This window comes from Hyaena hyaena, unplaced genomic scaffold (genome assembly GCF_003009895.1).
Source record: "Hyaena hyaena isolate Hyena2069 unplaced genomic scaffold, ASM300989v1 scaffold_159, whole genome shotgun sequence".
Lineage (NCBI taxonomy): Eukaryota > Metazoa > Chordata > Mammalia > Carnivora > Hyaenidae > Hyaena > Hyaena hyaena.
The window spans coordinates 2,654,711-2,677,695 of NW_024080791.1; the positions used below are offsets into that span (position 1 = coordinate 2,654,711).

General features: G+C 35.6%; 1 protein-coding gene across 1 annotated transcript in view; it reads right to left on the reverse strand.

The window, feature by feature from the left end:
- Positions 1-6,600: 6,600 nt before the first annotated feature.
- NCKAP1 (NCK associated protein 1) overlaps positions 6,601-22,985 on the reverse strand; it is a 107,012-nt gene continuing 90,627 nt past the window's right edge. The window contains exons 25-31 of the mRNA XM_039239633.1: positions 16,438-16,520; positions 15,943-16,023; positions 12,564-12,657; positions 9,564-9,680; positions 8,847-8,956; positions 8,398-8,487; positions 6,601-7,430 (exon numbers count right to left, since the gene is read on the reverse strand). Of these exons, the coding sequence (XP_039095564.1) occupies positions 7,314-7,430; positions 8,398-8,487; positions 8,847-8,956; positions 9,564-9,680; positions 12,564-12,657; positions 15,943-16,023; positions 16,438-16,520 (692 nt within the window). The 3' untranslated portion in view covers positions 6,601-7,313. The remainder of the gene's footprint in view (positions 7,431-8,397; positions 8,488-8,846; positions 8,957-9,563; positions 9,681-12,563; positions 12,658-15,942; positions 16,024-16,437; positions 16,521-22,985) is intronic.

A 22,985-nucleotide genomic window follows, 5' to 3' on the forward strand; every position in this document is an offset into this window, starting at 1 on the left:
CTTTCAAACCAGAGCTGGAGTACAGACAGACACAAAAACGTCTCAGTCTCATGAACAGAAGTTGTGATGTTATATTATTCATAAAAAACATGAACTCTTTGAAGTTGATTTTATAAGACAAATAGCCTAATCATTTCAGAAAACCAACCACCGTTTACTGAATCTCATCAATTTATTACATACATGATCTCACTTATTCTATCCCTACAACAGCCCTCTGAGGTAGTCATCATCCCCATTCTACACTATAGAAACAAACTCAGAAAAGCAATTCATCCATTAATGACAAAGTTGGGATTGAAATCCCAGAATTGTTTGATGCTATGGAATCCTAGCTCTCATATCCCCTAAAACTCTAGCAGGAACCAGCAAATGCTCATTAGGACGAAGACTTGGGCCGTATAAACTAACTCTACACATATATGTAGCACCACGGCACAGAAAGGGCACTGGACCTACTGTACCAAGGATCAAAAAGACAGAATTCGAAGAAGAAACTTTGTGATTTCTTCTATGTGACATTGGGTAAATTACTTACCCTGGAGTTGGTTAAATTAGGTAATATCTAAGACTCTATCCAGCTTACAAGACTAAAGTGCTCCATTATTACTGTCATTCAATATTTTTATGACAAGGGATTTAAAAATGCTCTGTGATAGTTTCTTCATGAAAATATAATCCCTACTGAGCAATTTGGTTGTGGAAATTAAATGAGGTCATGGGCATGAAAACGCTGATTTTTTTTTTTTTAATGTTTTATTTACTTCTAGGAGAGAGAGAAAGCGTGAGCAGGGGAGGGTCAGAGAGAGAGGGAGTCACAGACTGAAACAGGCTCCAGGCACTGAGCTGGCAAACAGCACAGAGACCGACGAGGGGCACAAACCCACGAACAGAGAGATCATGACCCAAGCGAAAGTCGGAAGCTTAACCGACTAAGCCACCCAGGCGCCCCTGAAAATGCTGAATATTAAGAGTGGCATATGCAATAAGCACCGAGGAAGTGTTTCCTGACCCATAAGCTGCAGTTAAGTTAGTGCAAAGCAGTTAAAATGCTAATACGATAAAAAGGCCACATTTACATCTGAGAGATCTGAGACAATGTAATGATAAGTATATAGTTCTGGGCCAGATTTAATCCATGGCTCTGCTACTTCCTTGCAATATGAGTTTGTACAAATTACTTATCTACCCTGAGCTTCAATTTCACATCTGTAAATGAGAATAATTATCTCGTAGGGTTATTGTGAAGACTAAATGGGTAATACTTAAAAGGATCAAATTAGATAAAACTTAGCACAGTGTCTAGTACATAGTCAGCTATCAGTAAAACTTCACTCTTACTATTTCTCTAGTCAGCATTTTCAACTTGGACAAAACTCGTATTAACAACCAAGGTCAAATTTGACCTTTACTCCTGTCTAAGTTCTGCCAGCTGGGCCTCGCTTCAGGCTACACACAAAGACCCTTCCTTGAACATTTTGGCCTAAGGTAAAAATTAGGAGTGAACTGAAGTTCAGCTTCAGCCTAGTAAGTTGTGCATTATCTGCCCCTCAGATTCAGCTTGTTTTTGCAAGATCTAACAAATGAATGCCTGCTCCAAACTGCTTCCTGGCGTTCACAACTGGTATGTGATCAATGACTACATTATTATATGGGTTATGGTCATACCTGGTTAGTATGGCATCTTGATTTAAGATTAATGATTGAATATCCACTTTCAAATAAAGATAAACATTTTAGATGTAACTTGGAGCAGAGATCTCCCTAAATTGAATTCTATCAGTTCAAGTATGAATGTGCCTTTAGAATGCAGGTATTTCTTACATATTTGCTGTAAAGGTTCACTTTCTGCTGCAAGTAAGATGCTGAAATTGGCGTGCATGCCGTTAGAGACCATATGCAAATGGAAATTCAGCTACATTGTTCCACTGTCACATTTTTAGAACCAAAGTTTACGAAAAATTTCTTCTAAAGTAATTGTGAGGCAGTAAATGTACACAAAAGTATTAGAAAAAAATAAACAAGGGCAACATACTCTAGGTTTCTGGAAATAGGCATGAAGTTTCAGTTTGTGAGAATGCTTTAATTAAATTTTATCATTACTACTGACCCCCAAAACTCCAAATCCACGAGTTAAAAAGGAAATGCCTTTAACTTACTGATAAATGACAAATCTTAATAATTTGATAGCATACACACACACACCAAAATTGATTTTGTTTTTTCATGAGTTGCTCACCACTCTATACTTGCAAGTAACTATTTAGTACTTTAAATGAGTGGGTTAACAAGAGCACAGGAGCAATTTAGCAATTGACAAAGGTGAGAAATGAATGCTTTCTGAACTATATTAAACCTTAAAGATATAACTGATGTGATAAGATTATAATAATTTTTGAATAAAATTTGCTCATGTATTTTAGAAGCTTATATTTTATAATTGTGATCTTCAACATGGGCCTTGGCCAAATATTAACTGCAAGACTAGACCATTGAGCATTTGGTCAGTACGTACACTATGAACATGACTTAGCCTAACACCACAGTTAAGACACGGCAAACACCTGGTTGCTTATCCAGTACAGCCCCATCTCCAGGTCACTCATTTCACAGGTTCATGGACCTCATGCAAGAAGTTGACCAGAACCTGTCCAATCCATCTCTTTTTAAATATTTTTTATAATTTTTTAAAGTTCGTTATATTTATCTTCAGAGAGAGAGCAGGTAAGGGGCAGAGAGAGGGAGAAAGAATCTCAAGCAGGCTCTGGACTGTCAGCACAGAGCCCTGCACAGAACTGGCACCCAAGAACCATTAGATCATGACCTGAGCTGAAATCAAGAGTCAGATGCTCAACCTACTGAACTACCAGGTGCCCCGATCCATCTAACTCTTGACATTAAGAGAAAGTAGTAACATGAAGGTTAGTGGTTGCACATTGGAAATGAAACATGGCCCTCTCTGGCTAGGTTCCTCATTTTAATTTGCTAATTTATCTTTGTTGTTGTTGTTGTTGTTATTTTTAGGTCAAAATGACAGACAAAACTTTTCTTGGAAATGAGACATATTAGAGTTAGGCATGCTAGATCTAAAATGTTAATGACAGTCATGTATGGAAAGTTTGATGTATGGCATCCAAACCTTAGTATACTTAAAGCAACTTTCTCCTCTGAAAATAGTACCAAGTAAGCTCAATAAATATTAATTTTCTGGGATGCTTGGGTGGCTAAGTCCTTCAAGCATCTGACTCTTGATTTCGGCTCCGGTCATGATCTCACAGTTCATGGGATCGAGTCTCATGTTGGGCTCTAGGCTGTCAGCGTGGGGCCTGCTTGGGATTCTCTATCTCCCTCTCTCTCTCAAAAAATACTTTATTTTAAAAAATTTATTTATTAAAAAATATATTAATTTTCCTTTCAATTCAACAGGAACAGGTAATCATTTTTCACTAAAGATTAAAACATTTAAAATTTCAAACCAATCTTTTTCCCAAATGACAAAGGTCACAGCAAATATTTAGAAAAAGAGCCATGTTGTGTATTTGAAAATTCAGGCCAAAGCCATCAAATGAAATGGTGATTTGTGCTCAAGTGGTCATAAAGAAGAGAAAAAGGACAGATGTGGAGTTACTACCTTAAAGATTACTCACTCATAAATGAATAATACAGCTGAAATCTCCCAAAGGCAAGTCACTGTAATAGGTCACTGGGCATGATTATATGTAATTAGATTATGATGCACTACCTGAAAAGAGTCTGAGTTTCGTTTAGAATGTCTAGTAGTAGGTATATAGTAGAGTTTACTGTTCTCAGATTAATGCCACAGCCTACCAGTGAATTTAGTTTCTCTTTCTTTATGATCAACCTACCTTAGATGGGATTTGTGAACTCTGAATATATAGGCAAAGAATAAAGGAAGAAAAAGAAGACAGGCAGACCAAAAAAGTAAAAGAGCTAGCCAACCCAATGAGGCTCCTACAACAGAAATGCTGACTGGTATGCTTTCTTTTACTTCTCATGTTGTTTGTAAAGTCCTGTTTACCTATTTTAACCTATTTTTTAAAATTTATTTCTGAGAGAGAGAGACAGCATGAACAGGGGAGGGTCAGAAAGAGAGGGAGACACAGAATCTGAAACAGGCTCCAGGCTCTGAGCTAGCTGTCAGCACAGGGCCCGATGTGGGGCTCGAACCCACAAACCGTGAGATCATGACCTGAGCCAAAGTCGGATCCTTAACCAACTAAGCCACCCAGGCGCCCCAATTTCAATTGATTCTTAAGTTCTATGTTTAAACTCAACATCTTTTCATTCTTTAACAGGCATATATATCCTTTTCGTAGCAATGCTGTTCTTAACTTGGACTTTGGAAATAAATGTCCTATACTTCTAAAAATCAATTAAAATTCAGTTATCAAAGTAGCTGTGCCCTAACATTAATTGCAATGCACTACTAGTATATTTTAATAGTCTATCACTACACTCAAGATTGAATGGGAAGTCATTTTCAACCCTAACTATATGTACTAAAATGTTTATATATGCAAATAAGTGTTTAATTTGTATTTTAAAATAAAAGCTTCTGAACACTCCACTTGAAAATAACAAAAAGGGGGCACATGGGTGGCTCAGTCAGTTAAGTGTCTGACTCTTGATTTAGTCTCAAGTCCATGATCTCAGAAATCGAGCTTTGCATCAGGCTCTGCACTGACAGTACAGAGCCTGCTCGGGATTCTGTCTCTCCCGTTCCTCGCTCCCGTCCCATTACTTTCTCTCTCAAAATAAACATTTTAAAAAAGTAACAAAAAGAATGAAAGTGAGTAATTAAAGAAATAAAAGTAACCAATTAACAGAGATTCTACCTCCTTAATAAACAAAGATATGCAAATTAAAGCAAGAGTTGTGTTTCACCTTTTGACAGGCAAAGATGTGTTGGCAAGAATAGAGCAAATTACATTCACACAATTGCAGGAGTAAAACTGATACAGTCTTATTAGAAGGAAATCTAGTGCACATGCTTCTACCAGGCAATCTTACTTGTGAGAATTTATCCCAAGGAGACAATAGTCCAAGTTCATGAAGTATAGATAGAAGATATTTATAATGAATATCAAGAAATTCTTCAATAACAAGAAATTTCATTTCATTCACCCAAATGAGATTATTAAATTAGTCATGGCATATGTGGAGGCATTAAAAAATATATCAAAGACCTTTTCTACTACTGAGTGAAATAAGCAGAATATAGGGCTGGCATACATAGCACCACTGCAGGACTGTACAGAAAAGAGTATGTCTGAAGCTTAGAATAAAAAAGTTAAAACAAAACAAAAAAAGTTTAGAAAAACAAAATGTTAGAAATATTATTGTCTATTTACTTTTACCTTTAATTTTCCAAGTTACCTTTGTCTTTTTTTTTTTTTTATAGAATAAGAATACTAATCAGACACTACACTAGTCAGTCAGTCAGTCAGTTTGGATATACGAGGAAAAAACTCAGGAAAAGAAAAACTTCAAAAGACCATGAAGGAGCGATCTTTTCTTGGCCTGAACAGGGGCAAATAATGATGTATGTACATGCCTTACCTCATTTTACCCAAAAGTGCACATATTCAAATGCCTACTTTACCTCTCAGGATATCAATTATCAACAAGCTACCACCACTCTAGGATACTAATATTTCAAAATAAACAACATTTAATATTAATTTCAACTGTTTGCTGCGTCATCAGCCTATTTCAAGTTTAAAAGCATTCCATTAAACAAAATCCTTCCCTTTTGAAAAAATACTCCGTGCACCACAGAAAATTTTCAACAGCTAGTGATAACTATTTCCTGCTTTAAATATAAACTGGAAAAATCATACACAAAATAGCAATATGATAATCCTGTGGCACCTCAATGTCATTCTACTCTCTGTAACTGAACAATGAAGAACATTATATAACTGAGTTCACAGTAGCTTTCTTTCTTCTTCACATGTTACCAGTGTATTCTATAAGAAGCTGTGAGGAAAAGATCTATTTGATATCCAGATATGAAGCTGCTGAGAAACAGTCAGGTTAGTTTTTAAACAAAATGAGCTGTTCTGTGCTCCACGCCAAGCCCTAAGCAGTCTTTCCCATTTATGCCTGACTGATGTAGGAGTTCTCAGCAACATGTGCATGAGTTCCATAATCATTCGTTCTATTCCCATTCTTTCATGACTCTGTCCATTTGGTCACATATACAATTAGCAAGTTGATGGCGCATGAATTTCCTCTTAGTTCTTAATTTTTAAAAATTGCTATGTCATTTTATTTTCCAATTTGATTTAAAATTTTTTTCCAGAGGAAATGCTTTTCAAAATATGTAAGCAAAGTTTGCGGGAGTTGACCTGGTATCAAATGCTATACTTACACACTCCTAAACTAAAGCTTATTTTAAGTTAAGTTGACTAAAACCTCTGTATTATTGAATAAATTTCTAGAGATCCATAATTAAGGAAATAATTCAAAGTGTGATACAGTCTAGTGTTTATTTTATGTTATGGCAGGTACACTTGAATTTCAAAAATTTAAAACATATAAAAAGTGGTTAGGGACTAACATTTGTATCAACAATTGATAAATGTCTAAGATTGTTTATTATACAGCAGGGTACAATGGTAGTGCTAATGCCAGGAGGCCACCATGGAAGTTAGTCTAAAAATTATCACCAGGCTTTATACAAGCAACAACATATGCTGCTGTTTTAGAATTTCCTGACATAATCTGCTTCTAATGCTAAGCAGTCCTTTAACATTTTTAATGTTATACAGTGTTACAGTATTTAGTTTGGCAAATGTTTCAAAATAAAGTAGAAATGTATTCATAACATCACAGAAATGCACATCCAGTTTTGTTTTTCAATAAGAACCATAGGTACAGATCAGAACTTTTCCCTATATGAAATAATTTACACACAGATGGGAATGCTATAATATCACTATCTAAAATAATCACTAAATACAATTCTTTTTCAGAAATAAACAAGCAAAGGTGATTTTTTTTCATTTTCAAATATCAAAAACATAGAGATAATGTATGCTTTACAAACAATGATACTCTAAAATTATAGGAATAATTTTAGTGAATTCAGTGAAGGTATAAGCTAAATCAACCAAGTATACTGTATTACAACCATATTAAATGAAACCAGTGAGCAGAAAATACAATCATAAGAAAGAAACTTATAATCCACAAAACTGTTTTTCAGGCCTTAAGGTAAAACAGTTCCACAGTTTACAGGTAAAACCAAAGCAACAAAAATGCGTGCTTGTCTTCAGTAAGTAGATATTTTACGCGGAAGATGTAACGCTTTGCTTGTAGACAGCGTGGTATGCATTTCTCAGCAAGACATAAGGAAAACAAGATTCCAAAAGATCCATGGTCAGAAATGGGGATTCTTGCACAATCTGAAAAGTTGCAAAAATGCATCAAAGAATTAAAATTATTTATAATGGGAACATTTACTCACAGCCAATAAATCATAATTTCTATAGTGTTCTTATTAGAAAAAGAAACTTATTTTCCTTTTACTTTAAAATCTGAAATACAAGTGTGTCACATTTTGCTATCAAAATGTCTAAAATCACTTTTCAATGAAGTCTATTAATCAACAGAAACATATTGAGCACTTTCACATTTGCCCTCAACAGTATACTAGACATATAAGATAATACAAACATATTTAAAATATGGTCCATATCATCAAGTCCAACTGGGTTCCCAAGACTAAGTTAAAAAGTGAAATCAAACGTAAGACCAATTTTAATTAAGTGGAATGCTAGGAGTTCAAAAGGGATGAAATATTAATGTGGGCCAGAGTAATACGAAAGTCTATCTAGACAGAGTATAGCTATGGGATATGTTGAATCACAGGACAGACACAGATCTCTGCAGGAAAAGGAAACTATTCCAAGTGAGGGAAGAGCCACATGATAGAAACAAGCACAGCTGGTCAGATGGTGAAGACAGGGCACTGACTAGGCACAGAGAATCAAAGAAGGGTGGAATATCAGATGGGTGGAAGAGGTCAGAATGTAGAAAATTCAGAAACTGGGAGAGCTGCAGCTGATACACTAGGAAAATATAAGGCCTAAGTGCTTCCCAAAAGGTTGAAAAACTATTCAGAAGAGTAGCCTATGGGTAACGCTCATCTTTTATTTTGTTGTTTTCTGATACGGTTACCATTTGGTAAAATACAAGTAATGTCAGTCTTTCCAGCAATATTTAGAAAGTGTGTGGCCTGAGTGGACTGAACAAAAGGGATCAAAAAGGTACTTCAGCTCTTAGTGATACTTAACCACTAAATCCCAAGAAAAGACTATGAGGAATAACAGAAACTTTTTTGTTATTAATAAAAAATTAAATGAGACTTACCATATCTAGCAGTAAATAAACAGATTCTCTATTTCTTGTTGTTGTTTTATCTGTTTCCTGGCCAATTTTCAGTAAACTGGAAGATGCAAGCTTAAAAGTATACAGACATTTTTAAGTAAGTTTTAATGAAATGTTCACAAGTTACTTGTTTATTTTCAGTATATTTCAACATATAATACATTTCAGTCATTCAGCAGCTACATATAAGATAATGGGCAAAATTCTAGGGCAGTCCAAACAGCAGCTTAGTAAAGAAGATCATACTGCAGAGCTCTAGGAGAGATTTGTTAAGGGAAAACATGCAAACAGCTCCTTGATTTCAATGCCTACCTTCACCTGGTCCTCCTTCCAGAAAAAAAAATAAAGAGAATTTATTCTGTTACATCTGTTGTTATCACTTTAATTTTCCTCATAAAACATCATGAGCTCTGCTATTAGATTATACATACCGCCAGAAATTCCTTCAGACGGTCTTCAATGCTCCCTTTGTGAATTGTAAACAAAGCTGCAGCGATCTGGTTGATGGCTTTAGCCAGGCAATGTATGTTGTTGCAGTGCCCTGAGGAAGTGCAAGCAGGGTTTGTGGTTTCTGTGTGACCCCCAAATCTCAAATAATACATAAAAGGTAAGTCTTTAATGAATGAATTCACAATCTACATAAACAGTGATTCAAAAGAGTTATGAAAAAGAGTTGGGACACCGCCTGCCTTGCTCTCCCTTTCATTGTTATGAGGACTAGTGTTTTTAAAGCTACATAGCAAGGAAAGCAACAAATGATGAAGCCTGTATTAAACAGGCACATTTTCAAAAAATCGCTAAAAGAAATCATACATTGGTTTTATATTCACTCCAAAACTTAAAAAAGAAGTTCTAAGCAGCTTTACAAACATTTTGTCAATCTTTACAATAATCTTAAGAGATGGATATGCCCTCACCACCCCATCACTCCCAGTCAAGCATCCAAAGGCTCACACATACACGTTTCACATATCAGGATACTGAAGCTTAGAAAAAGGAAATCAACAACTCAAGGTTACAAAGCTAGTTAAGTGGATAGTAAGTTAACCCACATTCTATTATAAATGAACATTAATTACTTGAAAAGTATCCATTGTATCAAAACCCCTGACTTTTTCATTGCCAAAACAAGTTTAAACCACTATTACCTTCTATAGCAGGACTATATTGAGACATCACATTACTAGCCAATGTCGGCAAAGAAACTGCCACAAAGACCATAAGGAGGCAGGCAATTTTATATTCTTCTTCTGGACTTATGTTTTCTAAGGAAGAAAATTAAAAATAAAACCAAGGTACTTCTTTATAATTAGTTAAAAGTTAATAATTAAACCAGAAAAAGTAATTTTTTGTATAAAGTACATTTTTGAGCTTCTACAGAACTAATTAGAACTGTTGTAAGAAATATAGAACAGAAATAATACACATCATTTTTGGTTACTATGACTATTCAAGCACATTTCGAGAACCTCTAACAAAACAGAAGATAAAAAAATTTTTTTTAATTCTAAGATTATAGGGTAAGGGTAAAAACTATTATTAGGATAAGTGGAATCCTAAAATTTCTTAATTTTTATTTATTTTTGAGAGAGAGAGAAAGATAGGGAGAGGGAGAGGGAAAGGGGGGGAGAGAGAGAGCACACTAGCAGGAGAGAGGGGTGTCAGGGATAGGGGGAGAATCCCAAGCAGGCTCCACATTCAGCATGGAGCCCAGAGCTGGATGTGGAGCTCATCTCACAAGTGTGAGATAATGACTTGAGCCAAAACCAAGAGTCAAACATTTAACCAACTGAGTCACCCAGGCACCCCAAAAACTCATGTTATTTTTATTAAAAAATTCTGTTTACTGTTGTTTAGAAATTTATTATCTCATCAATACTCTATAACATCATTTTAAAAATCCTTAATTTTTTTCCAAAATAGATACAAATGTGATTTGAACTTTACTATTATGATTTAAAAGACATAAATATGGAAAGCTGACTAGATTTACAACCTCTCCATTTTAGAAGACAGAAGGAATCAGTCATAAATAAAAATAACTAGCAGTGCCCTAAATCTTTTAAGACATATCCTTCCCAAAACATTTTGTAATGTGTACTAAAATTATAGGTTACCTGGGCACTTGAATCTGGTATCTGGGAAATTCTAGTTGCCCTACTATTCACCCAACCTCTTATATGTAAGAATCGAAAGAGCCAGAATTTGTTTTTAAAATTTAGTTGGCACCGGGGTGGCTCAGTTGGTTAAGCGTCTGACTTCGGCTCAGGTCATGATCTCACAGTTCATGGATTCGAGCCCCAGGTTGGGCTCTGTGCTGACAGCTCAGAGCCTGGAAGCCTGCCTCGGATTCTGTGTCTTTTCTCTCTCTCTTTGGCTCACACACATTCTCTCTCTCTCAAAAACAGACATTAAAAATTTTTTTAGGGGCGCCTAGGTGGCTTAGTCGGTTAAGCGTCCGACTTTCACTTAGGTCATGATCTCACGGTTCGTGGGTTCGAGACCCGCATAAGGCTCTGTGCTGACAGCTCAGAGCCTGGAAGCCTGCCTCGGATTCTGTGTCTTTTCTCTCTCTCTTTGGCTCACACACATTCTCTCTCTCTCAAAAACAGACATTAAAAATTTTTTTAGGGGCGCCTAGGTGGCTTAGTCGGTTAAGCGTCCGACTTTCACTTAGGTCATGATCTCACGGTTCGTGGGTTCGAGACCCGCATCAGGCTCTGTGCTGACAGCTCAGAGCCTGGAGCCTATTTCAGAGTCTATACCTCCCTCTCTCTGACCCTCCCCCGCTCACGCTGTCTCTCTCTCTCTCTCTCCTAGAAATAAATAAAACATTAAAAGTTAAAAAAAATTTTTTTAATTTAGTTATGAAAAATATAGCTGTAGCAAAATGAGTAATTGTGGCAATTACTCATGTGACTATAAATTAACATACTGCATGAAGAATGAAACAAAAATCAATGTAAAATAAAAAAAGAACAGATGAAACGAGCCAAACATGCTAGGTGCAAGAGGGCAGGGTTTGGCATTTTAGTATCAGAAATGGATGAAATGTTACTTACTTTGTAGACAAATCTAGAAATATCTGCAGCATTCTGGGTACTACATTTCAAAGAGCTGAACTTACAATCACTTAAATGTTTAATACAAAATGAAAACTGTACAGACTCTATGGTAAATAGCTCTACATCAGTGAAAATAGGACACCCATTTCTAGTTATCAATCATGCCACCCAGACTGAACCATCTCCATCAGTATACAAAATTCTTCTCTTGATTTCTTAAAAAATGCTTATTTGTTTTTGAGAGAGAGTGTGTGCAAGCATGCATGCATGAGAGTGGAGCTGTGGCAGAGAGAGGAGGAGACGGAAATTGCCAAGCAGGCTCCACCCTGTCAGCATGGAGACTGACGCAGGGCTCCAGCTCATGAACAACAAGATCATGACCTGAGCTGAAATTAAGAGCTGGACACTTAACCAACTGAGCCACCCTGGTACTCCAGCCCTTCTCTTGATTTTATTCCCGCCTCTAGCTATTGTATTTTCACTTCTTCGTTCCCCTTTACAGTAAAGCTTTTGATAGAGTTTTATACTTATTATTTCTGGCTCCTTTTTCCAATTCATTTGTAAGCCCTCTCTAAATAGCCTATTGCTCCAAAAATTCCACTGCTCTTGGCAACATTACCTATTACCCATTAATTCTACATAGCTCATCATTCCCTCTCCACTTTGCTGCAAGTTATTCGTTCCTAGTTTTTCTTCTCCTTCATCCATCCTTCTTTCTCAGTTTCTTTTTTGGTAGACAAGAACTCCTCTTCTCCTGGAGTTCTTAAAATTCAAAGTGTCCTAGGGCTAAGACCCTGATTGTCTTTCACTTCTTATGCTAACTGATCTCAGTAATTTCATCTAGTCTTATGGCTTAAATAGCAACCTGTATGAGGACTATGCTATAACGCAAGCTCCAGAAGACAGGGATTTTTATCTTTTCTACACTGCTACATTCCAACTACCAAAAAAATAAATAAAATAAAATAATAAAAAGCAAGTTTGACATTAAGCAAGCATTTGAATAAATTAGTACCACACCTATATCTGTGTTGCCCTGATAATTTTAACTAAGACTAATACGTATTTACTAATGAATTTTACCTGATTTCTGTGAGGACAGAGCTACCACCAAGGCAGGATCAATCTCACAAGGTAATCCAGCAGCTGATGATAACTCATATACATTCATTGCAACCTGATGAAATATGTAAGAATTACAGAGTAGGAAATATTTAGCAAATTTCTAAGAAATCTCCCTTTAGTAAGAACAGATACACTGTTTAAATCAGAGTCTACCTATAAGAGCACTAGATTTCAAAACAGGTGAAACAGGAACCACAGCACAACCAGCCTACAATGAACAACTGTTATCAGCTCATGATGTGCTGCTGCTTGTTAGAACTTCCCACTGTTAAGGCTGAAGAAAATTTTATACTTTCTGTGTAAAGTGCCAACAAAATCAGCCTAATATTATTTTTTTTGGAAGCATGGATATAAAATATCAAGCCAAAAGAGATAAATAAATGAACAAAAGTGAATTAAAATCACTGAATTTATATTTACACTCATACTTATTTAAGGAAAAATTGTGGTGGTTCAAGAACCCATCATATTGTAGCTATAAATAAAGTAAATTACTTATCATAATAGAATTTTTGTTTACGTATTTTGAGAGAGAGAGAGAGAGTGAGCAGGGGAGGGGCAGAGAGAATCCCAGCAGGCTCTACAGTATCAGTGTAGCCCTGGTGCAGAGCTCAGACTTGCAAACTGTGAGATCATTACTTGAGCCGAAATTAAGAGTCAGATGCTTAACTGACTGAGCCACCCAGGAGCCTCCATAATAGATTTTTTTTTCAAGTGAACTCCATGCCCACCGTGGCCTTTGAACTCATGACCCAGAAATCAAGAGCTGTATGCTCTACCAATTGAGCCAGCCAGATGGCCCATAATAGATTTTTAAGGAGTACTGATTTAAAACCCAATAAACGAATTTCTAATGACTAAAGTAATACTTTTTGGTGTCACATATGGAGTATTTAGGATATTCTTTTTTTCTTTTTTAGTATTTATGAATTTCTGACTACTTAACACTTCAGTTAAAAACCACTTCCATAATTCGTTACCTCTGATATTGCTACCAAAAAATTGAGCATAAAATATGAAGTAAAACTGTGTATCTTAAACTAAATAGAAATTCCCATGGATTAAGTTCTAGGAAAATGTATTTTTTGTGTATGATTTACAAAAAAAAAATTACCCCACTCATTCTACATACAAAAATTAACTCAAGATGGATTATAAACCTAAACATAAGAGCTAAAACTACAAAATTCTTAGAAGAAAATATAGGTATAAAGTTTTATTACTGTGGGTTAGGCAATAGTTTCTTAGGGCACCAAAAGCAGAGGCAATCAAAGGAAAAAAACAAATTACACTTCATCAAAATTAAAAACTTTTGGGCTGCAGAAGACATTATTAAGAAAATGAAAAAACCACCCACAGAACGAGAGAAGATTTGCAAATCATGTATCTGTTAATGGACTTGTGTCCAGATATATAACGTATCTTGTATCTCAGAATTAAAAAGGCAAACAATCCAAGTGAAAAAATGAGCAAAGGATATGAACAGATATTTTTTCCAAAGAGGATACATACATAGCCAATAAGCACATGAAAAGCTGTTCAACATCCATCATTTCAGGAAAATATTTATCAAAACAGTGAGATACCATTTCATAAACACTAGCATGGCTCTAAGTAAGAAGACAGAGAGCAACAAGTATTGACAAGGAAATGGAGAAACAAACTTTCATACATCGCTGCTGGAAATGTAAAATGGTACAACCACTTTGAAAACAATTTTGTAGTTTCTCAAAAGGTTACAAAGAGTTTCCATATGACCTAGCAATTTGATTCCTGGTAGGTACTCAAGAGAAAGGAAAGCATATGTCCACATAAAAACCTGTATGTGGTTATTCACAGAAGCATTATTTATAACAGCCAAAAAATGAAAACAACATAAATGACCATCAACTGATGAAAGGATAAATAAAAGGTTGCATATCCATAAAATGGAATACTATTCAGCAATTAAAAATGAAGTATTGATACATGCTACAACATCAATAAACCTTGGAAACATTATGCTAAGTAAAAGAAGCCAGTTCCAAAAGACTACATATTACAGGATTTGTATGAAGTATCAAGAATAGGCAAAGTCAGAGACAGAAAGTAGATTAATAGTTGCCTAGGGCTGGGACTGGGAAGAATTAGGGAATTGTTTTGCACTAATCATCATACATGGTTTTCAATCAAAATCATAAGACAATCCCTGATCTCAGATGTTTATGCAAAGCACTGTGGGAGAAACAAAAATATAGAAAAAAGGTCTTCAAAATGTTTACAATTTGGTATAAATTTAAAAGGAAAAACACAATTATAATACAAGGCAGAACATATTTAACTCTACAGTGGATAAACAAAAAGTTGTCTGATAATAATAAGAAAAAAGAAATCCTTTATTGCCTGGGGATCAAGGAATGTTTCTTAGAAGATGGCAATTGAAATCAAGCCTTAAAAGATAAGCAAGATTTCAAAAGGCAGAAACAGAAAAGGGCAGGATTTTCAGGTTGGATAAATCCGAGAAGGACCCCCAACAGATGTGAGCATGCACACTGGGAAGAACCTCACAGGATACACACGAAGAGAGGGGCAGAGTAAGAAAGGGAAGAGCACGGGACGAGGATGGACAAGGGATGAGAGGTAAGCCTCAGAAAGTGAGTGGCATCAACCTGAGAAGACTGGAGTATCATAAAAAGAATTTAGACATAACTTTTTTCAGTCACTGCATTTCAAAATATGAAACAGAAAATAATCTTTCCAAGACATGTGAAAGTTTAGAAAATATATACATGAGGCCCCTTACTGGATGTGTAACCACAGGTTAATTAATGCTGGAGTACATAAGTGAGCTGGATTTCATGATCAAAACATTTCAAAACAAAAATCATAAACTCACATGTGGCTACTAATCTTCTTATATTTATAAAAACAGGACATTGAAAAATTTTAATTGTACCCAATAACCGAGATCCTTTTATAAGACTTTTTAACATCAATTTTTAAAAAAGACCGAATTTTACTTTATTTCAAAGAAAACAACACTTAACTCACTAGATTGTCTTTCTTATTCTGCTTATGACTATGTGTAAAGAGCTACAAGCTCTTTCCTCTTAAGGAAAGAGATCAATACCAACCCACTTTACATTGCTATAGATGACCAAGGAAGATGAACTTTCTAAATGCCCACACAGCATTTTGGTGCTAAGCTTTCAAAGATGTATTTTCAAAGGCCAGCATACTAACTAATCACTCTAAAATAGAAACTTAACAGTAGTTTAGAATTTATTAAATTTTATTTCATATGTAACTCATATATTTCACTTTAGAAACTGTAAAATCCAAATAGAAGTTTTATTACCTTCATATCAGTCTCCCTTGGAATGTGATCCTTGAAATCTTCAATTGAACTTACAAGAAAAGGAATGTGGTAAGATAAGACCTAGGTAGGACAACAAATAAAAATGTAGACTTGTTGTTAAATGACGAACTCTAAATTTATTAAATATAACCATTCAATTACTTGTAGTTTTCATAAAAATCATTTTACATTTTCTATTTTCACATGATTTTCTAAAGTAATAAGACAAAGAGAAATGGAATATGTCTGATGCCAAGCTGAGTATCGCCAAAATTGAAAATGCTTTAATGAAAAGTTGAAAATGTAGTACGGTATCCAGGCAAGCTACACCTCCCATCCCCAATTTCAATACCAAAATAAAAAATAAATTTAAATAACTAATTTTTACATATTTTATATAACTATGAGAACTGGTATTTGAAGTAATTTTTAATTTCTGAGAAATTAACAGGGATTATTTGACTGTAGGGATATGTACTTATAATGGTTTCTTACATCTCTAAGTGCTTCTTGTGCCAATGATCGGAAGGATAAAATTACACCAATTATTGTCATCCTCTTCAAAACACTGTCAACAGCTAAATTGGAAGGAAGGAAAGGAAAAGAATAGGAATCAGATTCTTTCTTAACTTTGGAGAAAATTTTAGTTATAAGATTCCCATGATAAAAGGCACAATAGCAATTTGATTACAACAAATGATTAAAGAGGCTAAGGTATTGAAAGCTGATATTAAAACTAAGGAAATTACAGTTTACTTCATATGGAGTTCGCACTATTCTTTAAAATGATTTAGATAGTTCACCAGAATCTTGAAATAATCACATAAGCAGCCACCTGGATAATCCTCTTAGAAATGGTAGAAGTAGGAGAATGTAGAGAGAGAGTAGGGGAGAAAAAGGAAATTGTCAGAGTGATCAGGAGTTAAATCTACAAAGGTCCCAGAATATGGAGATGTTAAATTCTTAAATTGTTGAGGTGTGGAGAGTCAAGAATAAAAAAAAAAAAAAAATGACTATTGTGATCACAAGCAGGTTTGGTAAGACCAAGGTTGCTAAAAACTATAAATAGATTTGATCATTTACATTTTGGTTATTCTGAAAATTATTATTACATATCAGTATTAAAACGTAGTCAAGAAAATCAAGGGAATTAGAACTGGAAGGATCAATACTTTCATGTTTAAAAAGCCAACAAACATTTACTGAATTACTCCTGATATATAAGGCATGCTACTGTGTAATAACACAAATATAAACAAAATAATAATCTAGATATTAAGTAACAGTCTAAACAGACTGTCAAGTAAACTAAGAAAATATAACCTTACTTATGAGATAGATACACAGTTGACCCTTGAACAACACAGGTTTGAACTATGCAGATCCACTTACATGTGGATTTTTTTTTTCAGTAAACAAAGTACAGTACTATAAATGTATTTTCTCTTACGATTTTATTTATTTATTTATTTTTTAAATATTTTTTTACTTATTTCTAGGAGAGAGAGAGAGACAGCGTGAGCAGGGGAGGGTCAGAGAGAGGGAGGTATAGACTCTGAAATAGGCTCCAGGCTCCGAGCTGGCAGTCAGCACAGAGCCTGACGCGGGGCTCGAACCCACGAACCGCGAGATCATGACCTAAGCGAAAGTCGGACGCCCAACCGACTAAGCCACCCAGGCGCCCCTCTTACGATTTTAATACCATTTTTTCTCTTTCTTACTTTATTGTAAAAATATAGTATACATACCATATAAAATATGTTAATCAACTGTTTATTTTATCGGTAAGGCTTCTCGTCAACAGCAGGCTATTCGTCATTAAACTTTGGAGGAGTCAAAATTTCTCTGCAGATTTTTGACTGCACAGGGGGTCAATGCCCTTAAACCCCATGTCGTTCAAGAGTCAACAGTATATACATATATACATATATGTGATAACAAATTTCTAGAAAAATGTATAGAAAACTGTTAACTATAGTTACCTTTGAGAAGTAGGAATGGAAAGAATTGTTCTGACTTTCTACCTCCTGTGTAGTGTATTTAAACCTTGACCATAGCATCTTTTAATAAAACAGACTAATAGTCATAACATAAGCGAAAATGTGATGAGAATTAAAACAGTAGTGTTAACAAAATAAGGTGAGGCACAAATATGTTACACAATCCACATGAACAGGAATCAGTCTAATCAATCAATATTTTTAATCTTTGTCTAACACTCAGTGAAGTGAAACCCAGACTACAAGATGTTCAATGAAATGGTTATTAAAGAAATGAGACTAGGAAATTGTTATGATCCAGAAAAGGAGAAAAGGAAAAGGGTGAAAGGAAGTTATTTCTTTGAGAAAATATCACTCAAGATGGTCATAAAGGAACAGTGAGAAGACAAAAGCATTCCATGTCAGGAAACAACAAAAACAGGGAATCCAGAAAAAGAAAAAGCAAAGAGTAAGGTGAATAATCAGAAAATAAGTAGTGTAGTATAATCTATATTTTCCAAGTGATGCTACTCAGAATTTAATAAAATAATTTTGCCAAAACTATATCCCACAAACTCCTCTTGAATATATACAATAATAATGACACATTAAAAGTTGTGAAGGGCACCTGGGTGCCACAGTCAGTTAAGCATTCAACTTTGGATCAGGTCATAATCTTGCTGTTCATGGATTCAAGCCCCGTGTCAGGCCTGTGCTGACAGCTCAGAGCCTAAAGCCTTTTTTGGATCTGTGTCTCCCTCTCTCTGCCCCTCTGCTCATCATGCTCTGTCTCTGTCACTCAAAAAAAAAATAACCATTAAAAAAAATTTTTTTTAAAGCTCTGAGAAACTTCATGGTAAGAAATATTGTTTAACTTATTGTTAATTATTTCCCATACCTTTTTAACCACTGGCACTTCCTCTTAGCCCCCATAATTTATTAACATCTTGTTACGGTCTGAATGTTTAAGTCTCCACAAAATTCATATATTAAAATCTTAAGCCCAAAAAGCTGATGGTATTAGGAGGTGTGGCCTTTTAAAGGTACTCAAGCCATGAGAGTGGAACTCTCATGAATTTGATTACTGCCTTCTAGAGGCTTCAGAGAGAATCCTGTCCCCTTCAGTTATGAAAATGTAAGGATAAATCTGTGACGCTGAAGAGGGGCCTCACCCAACCATGCCAGCAGCATGATCTTGGACTTCCAGACTCCAGAACTGTAAGAAACAAATTTCTGTTGTGTATAAATTACCCAATCTTTGATATTTTATTGGAGCAGCCCAAATAGACAAAGGCACATCCCAAGGAACTAACACTAGGGCAGAGGCTATATGGATCTCAGGCCAGACAAGCAAAAAGCAGTGGGGGAGATGAGGTTTCTAGAAAGAATGGATGGATAGGAGGTTAATCCAAATAATGGCTTTCTAATGCCACACTAAGGAGTGTGAGACTATCCTCCTGCAAGGAGAGGGTAGTGGTTCAGGGATTTTTGTTGTGTTTTGTTTTATTTTAAATACAAAGAGTGCTAGGAAAAGAAATCTTTGGAAATAGGACTCTAAATGTGGAAGATGGGTTAGAAAGGAAAGATTGGACATATTAGGAAGCCACAGCTGTAGTTCACAAAATAATGACAGAGCCTTAAATTAGAATAATGGGAATAAAAGGAACAGATTTAGGCATCACATTTAAGAGGTGGGGTCTGCAGCAGAGTTAAAAGATCATATCTATGGCAGGTAACAAAATAGTTAAATAGACTGGGGAAAGAATAGTGAGAGGGAAAAACTGGAGAAAAAAATTTCTAAAGGGGGAAACTGCTTCTTAGCTCCAGCCAGTCACTGCCACGTGGGGAAATACTGCCCAGGACTCGGGGAGGAAGCCAGAAACTTGGATATTTATGCAAAGATCTTTCATTTTAAAAATAGTGATCAAAGAGACTGTGGGGTTTTTTTGTTGTTGTTGTTTGTTTTGTTTTTAATTTAATCCATGATAGAGCCAGACAAATTCTGTCTTTGGGCCAAACATGACCCACCAATTTGCAGACTCTAATTTGGAAGATATAGCTACTGGATACGGAATGTGATGACATAAAGAGTCAGAGAGCATACCCAAATTTCCCTGTGAGAATCACTGGGTAAATGGCATGGGAGGTAATAAAATGGCAATAACAAAAGAGTATCAGACTTTTTCTCCCCACCCACTTATACCTTGCCCGAGGGAAATATCCTTCCTATTCCAGAGATGTTGTCAAGTATCTGTGGGTCATATAGCTGTAGACATCTAACCATGTTTCTCAAACTTTAGTGCAAATCAGAATCACCTATTGGGTCCCAGCAAATTGATTTAGTAGCTCTGGGGTGGAACCCCAATAATTTACATTCTTAACAAACTCGTATGTGGTGCTACTGCTTCTTGCTTCTGGTCCATGGACCACACCCTGTTCAAACTAGCACTTGGTATTAAATGCCTTGGAGCTCCACAGAGAAAATCAAGACTAGAGATGAATATTTAAAGAAACTTTGAAAAATAAGACTGGATACATTTTCCCAATAGGATTGTAAAGGAGTGGCTTTAAAAAGGTAAGAGACAAAAGTATTAGCAAATGAAGAAAATAAAGTTTCAATAAAAAGAACAGTAAAAGAGATAATAAATACTACAACTAGAACAGGGAAGAGGAAAGAGGACCAAATTTTGAAAATGGACAGTCACTATGACCTGTTCCAGAAGGTTTCAGGAAAGTAACCACATTATGGTGTACAAGAATAGACAGAGAATTTGGAAGACAAAACAGTGAATTCAAGCTAGTCAAAAATTAAGCAGTATGAAGAATGGTAGGATGAATAAGAGGTAGGCTTAACAACAGACTTTAGCGAGGTTTATTTTGGAAGGAGTATCTGGCTTCCAGGCAGCAGGAGGTTTTTCTGGGATCAGGGAAATTGCTAGCAATGACGAGAGCAACAAAGTCAAAGTATGACAGCACAGTGGAGAATGCAGTTAAAATCACTACATTTTATAGTCCAGAATGGATAAGGAAATAGAGCCAGGAAGTGGCTGATTAGAAGATATAGAGACATCTAAGTTTCAATAAACCGGGACAAAAAACTTAATACGGGCAAAGAGTGAGGAGTGGGAAAACCAAAAGACAGGACTATGATCTGAGAGTAGAGTTTCAAATTCAAGATTTTACCAGTGCAACAATTTCAGGTGATAAAAACATTCAAAGTACTGCTAAAGTAAAGGTCTTTGGAGCCAACCTGTAGGTTTGCATATGGTGGCAAAGTCAGGGCAAAATTAGAAAATAAAGGTTTATAATAAAATAGTCAATAAAGTGACGAGCCTAGTCCCAAGAGACACACTTTGAGAAAACAAATAGAGATATTATTAAATTTGCTCAAGTCATATAGCTAAAAAGTCCTAAAGCTATAAATTAATTTCAGATTACCTCCTAATTCAGAACTACTTTTAATAAATGATATTGCTTTTAAAGGTATTAAAAGAATGTGGTTGTCAAGTATGAAAATCAAACTGCTACAAAAGTACATCAACTTCTGGATATGGGGTGAAAGAAGCACAAAGATAGGGATGTTAAGACAAAAGAGAGTATTTTGGAAAATAATTCAACTGAAAGAAGAACTTTCACTAGTCCCCTAAATAAGCCATTCGCAAGCAAACCTTTTCTTTTTCCAAATCACAAAAAAAATTTAATAAATTCTATTTAATTTTTTTAATGTTTTATTTATTTCTGAGAGAGAGAGAGAAAGAGAGAGAGGGAGAGCGCGTGAGCAGGGGAGGGTGAAAGAGAGAGAGGGAGACACAGAATCCGAAGCAGTCTCCAGGCTCTGAGTTGCTGTCAGCACAGAGCCTGATGCGGGGCTCGAACCCACGAACTCTGAGATCATGACCTGAGCCAAAGTTGGATGCTCAATTGACTGAGCCACCCAGGCGCCCCTAATAAGTTCTATTTAAAGGCAACTTTGATTTTGGCCAATTTTGTAAGTCAGGAAGCACCACTACCATACACAAAAATTCAAGTAAAATTAATTTACACTCTACCTCCCTATAGTACTACTATGTTTATCTTTTTAATTTCATTTTTTAAGTAGCATACAGTAAACCTGACCTTCTTTCCCTCTTTTGGTATATAGCTCTAGGAAAAAGATTCTAACACATGTAGATTTGTGTAATCACCTTGCCACTGTGGTAAACAGTGTCATCACCCCAAAAAACTCCCTTGTTTGCTTTTCCAGTTCTGGCAACAACTGATCTGTTCTACACGGCAACATACTGTGTAGTTTAATTTTATGCCAATTTTTATTAAATAAGGTTACAGTTTTTGAAGCATTTTTGAAGGTAGCCCAATAAAGTAATTCTCTAAATCATTTTATACTTTTATAAAATTTGATATACTGCATAACATTTAAAAGAAGATTATCGGGGGGATCGCCTGGGTGGCTCAGTCGGTTAAGTGCCCGACCGGCTCAGGGCGAGATCTCACGTTTTGTGAGCCTAAGCCCCCCATTGGGCTCAGAGCCTGGAGCCTGCTTCAGATTCTGTGTCTTCCTCTCTCTCTACTCCTACCCTGCTCACACTCTGTCTCTGTCTCAAAAATAAAAATAAACATTAAAAATTTTTTAAAAATAATAAATAAAATTAAAGATTACTGGGGCACCTCGGTGACTCAATCAGTTGAGCATAGGACTTTAGCTCTGAGCCCCATGCAGGGCTCAGTGGTGACAGTTCAGAGCCTAGAGGCCACTTTGGATTCTGTCTCCTTCTCTCTCTGCCCTTACCCTGCCTGTGCATGTGCTGGCGCGCGCGCGCTCTCTCGCTCTCTCAAAAATAAACATTTAAAAAAATTTAAGAAGTAAATAAAATTATCAAAGGGAGAAGTATTATGTAAAATACATGCATGGCTTTAATTTTCCTCAGGACAATTTTTTATTTGGGAGAATAAACTCTGGTTTTCTCAAATCAAAGAATATTTTATTTGGTATTTCATTAATATTTTATTGTTGGAATGGCCTTTATTTTTTTAAGTTTATTTACTTATTTTGAGAGAAAGCGAGCA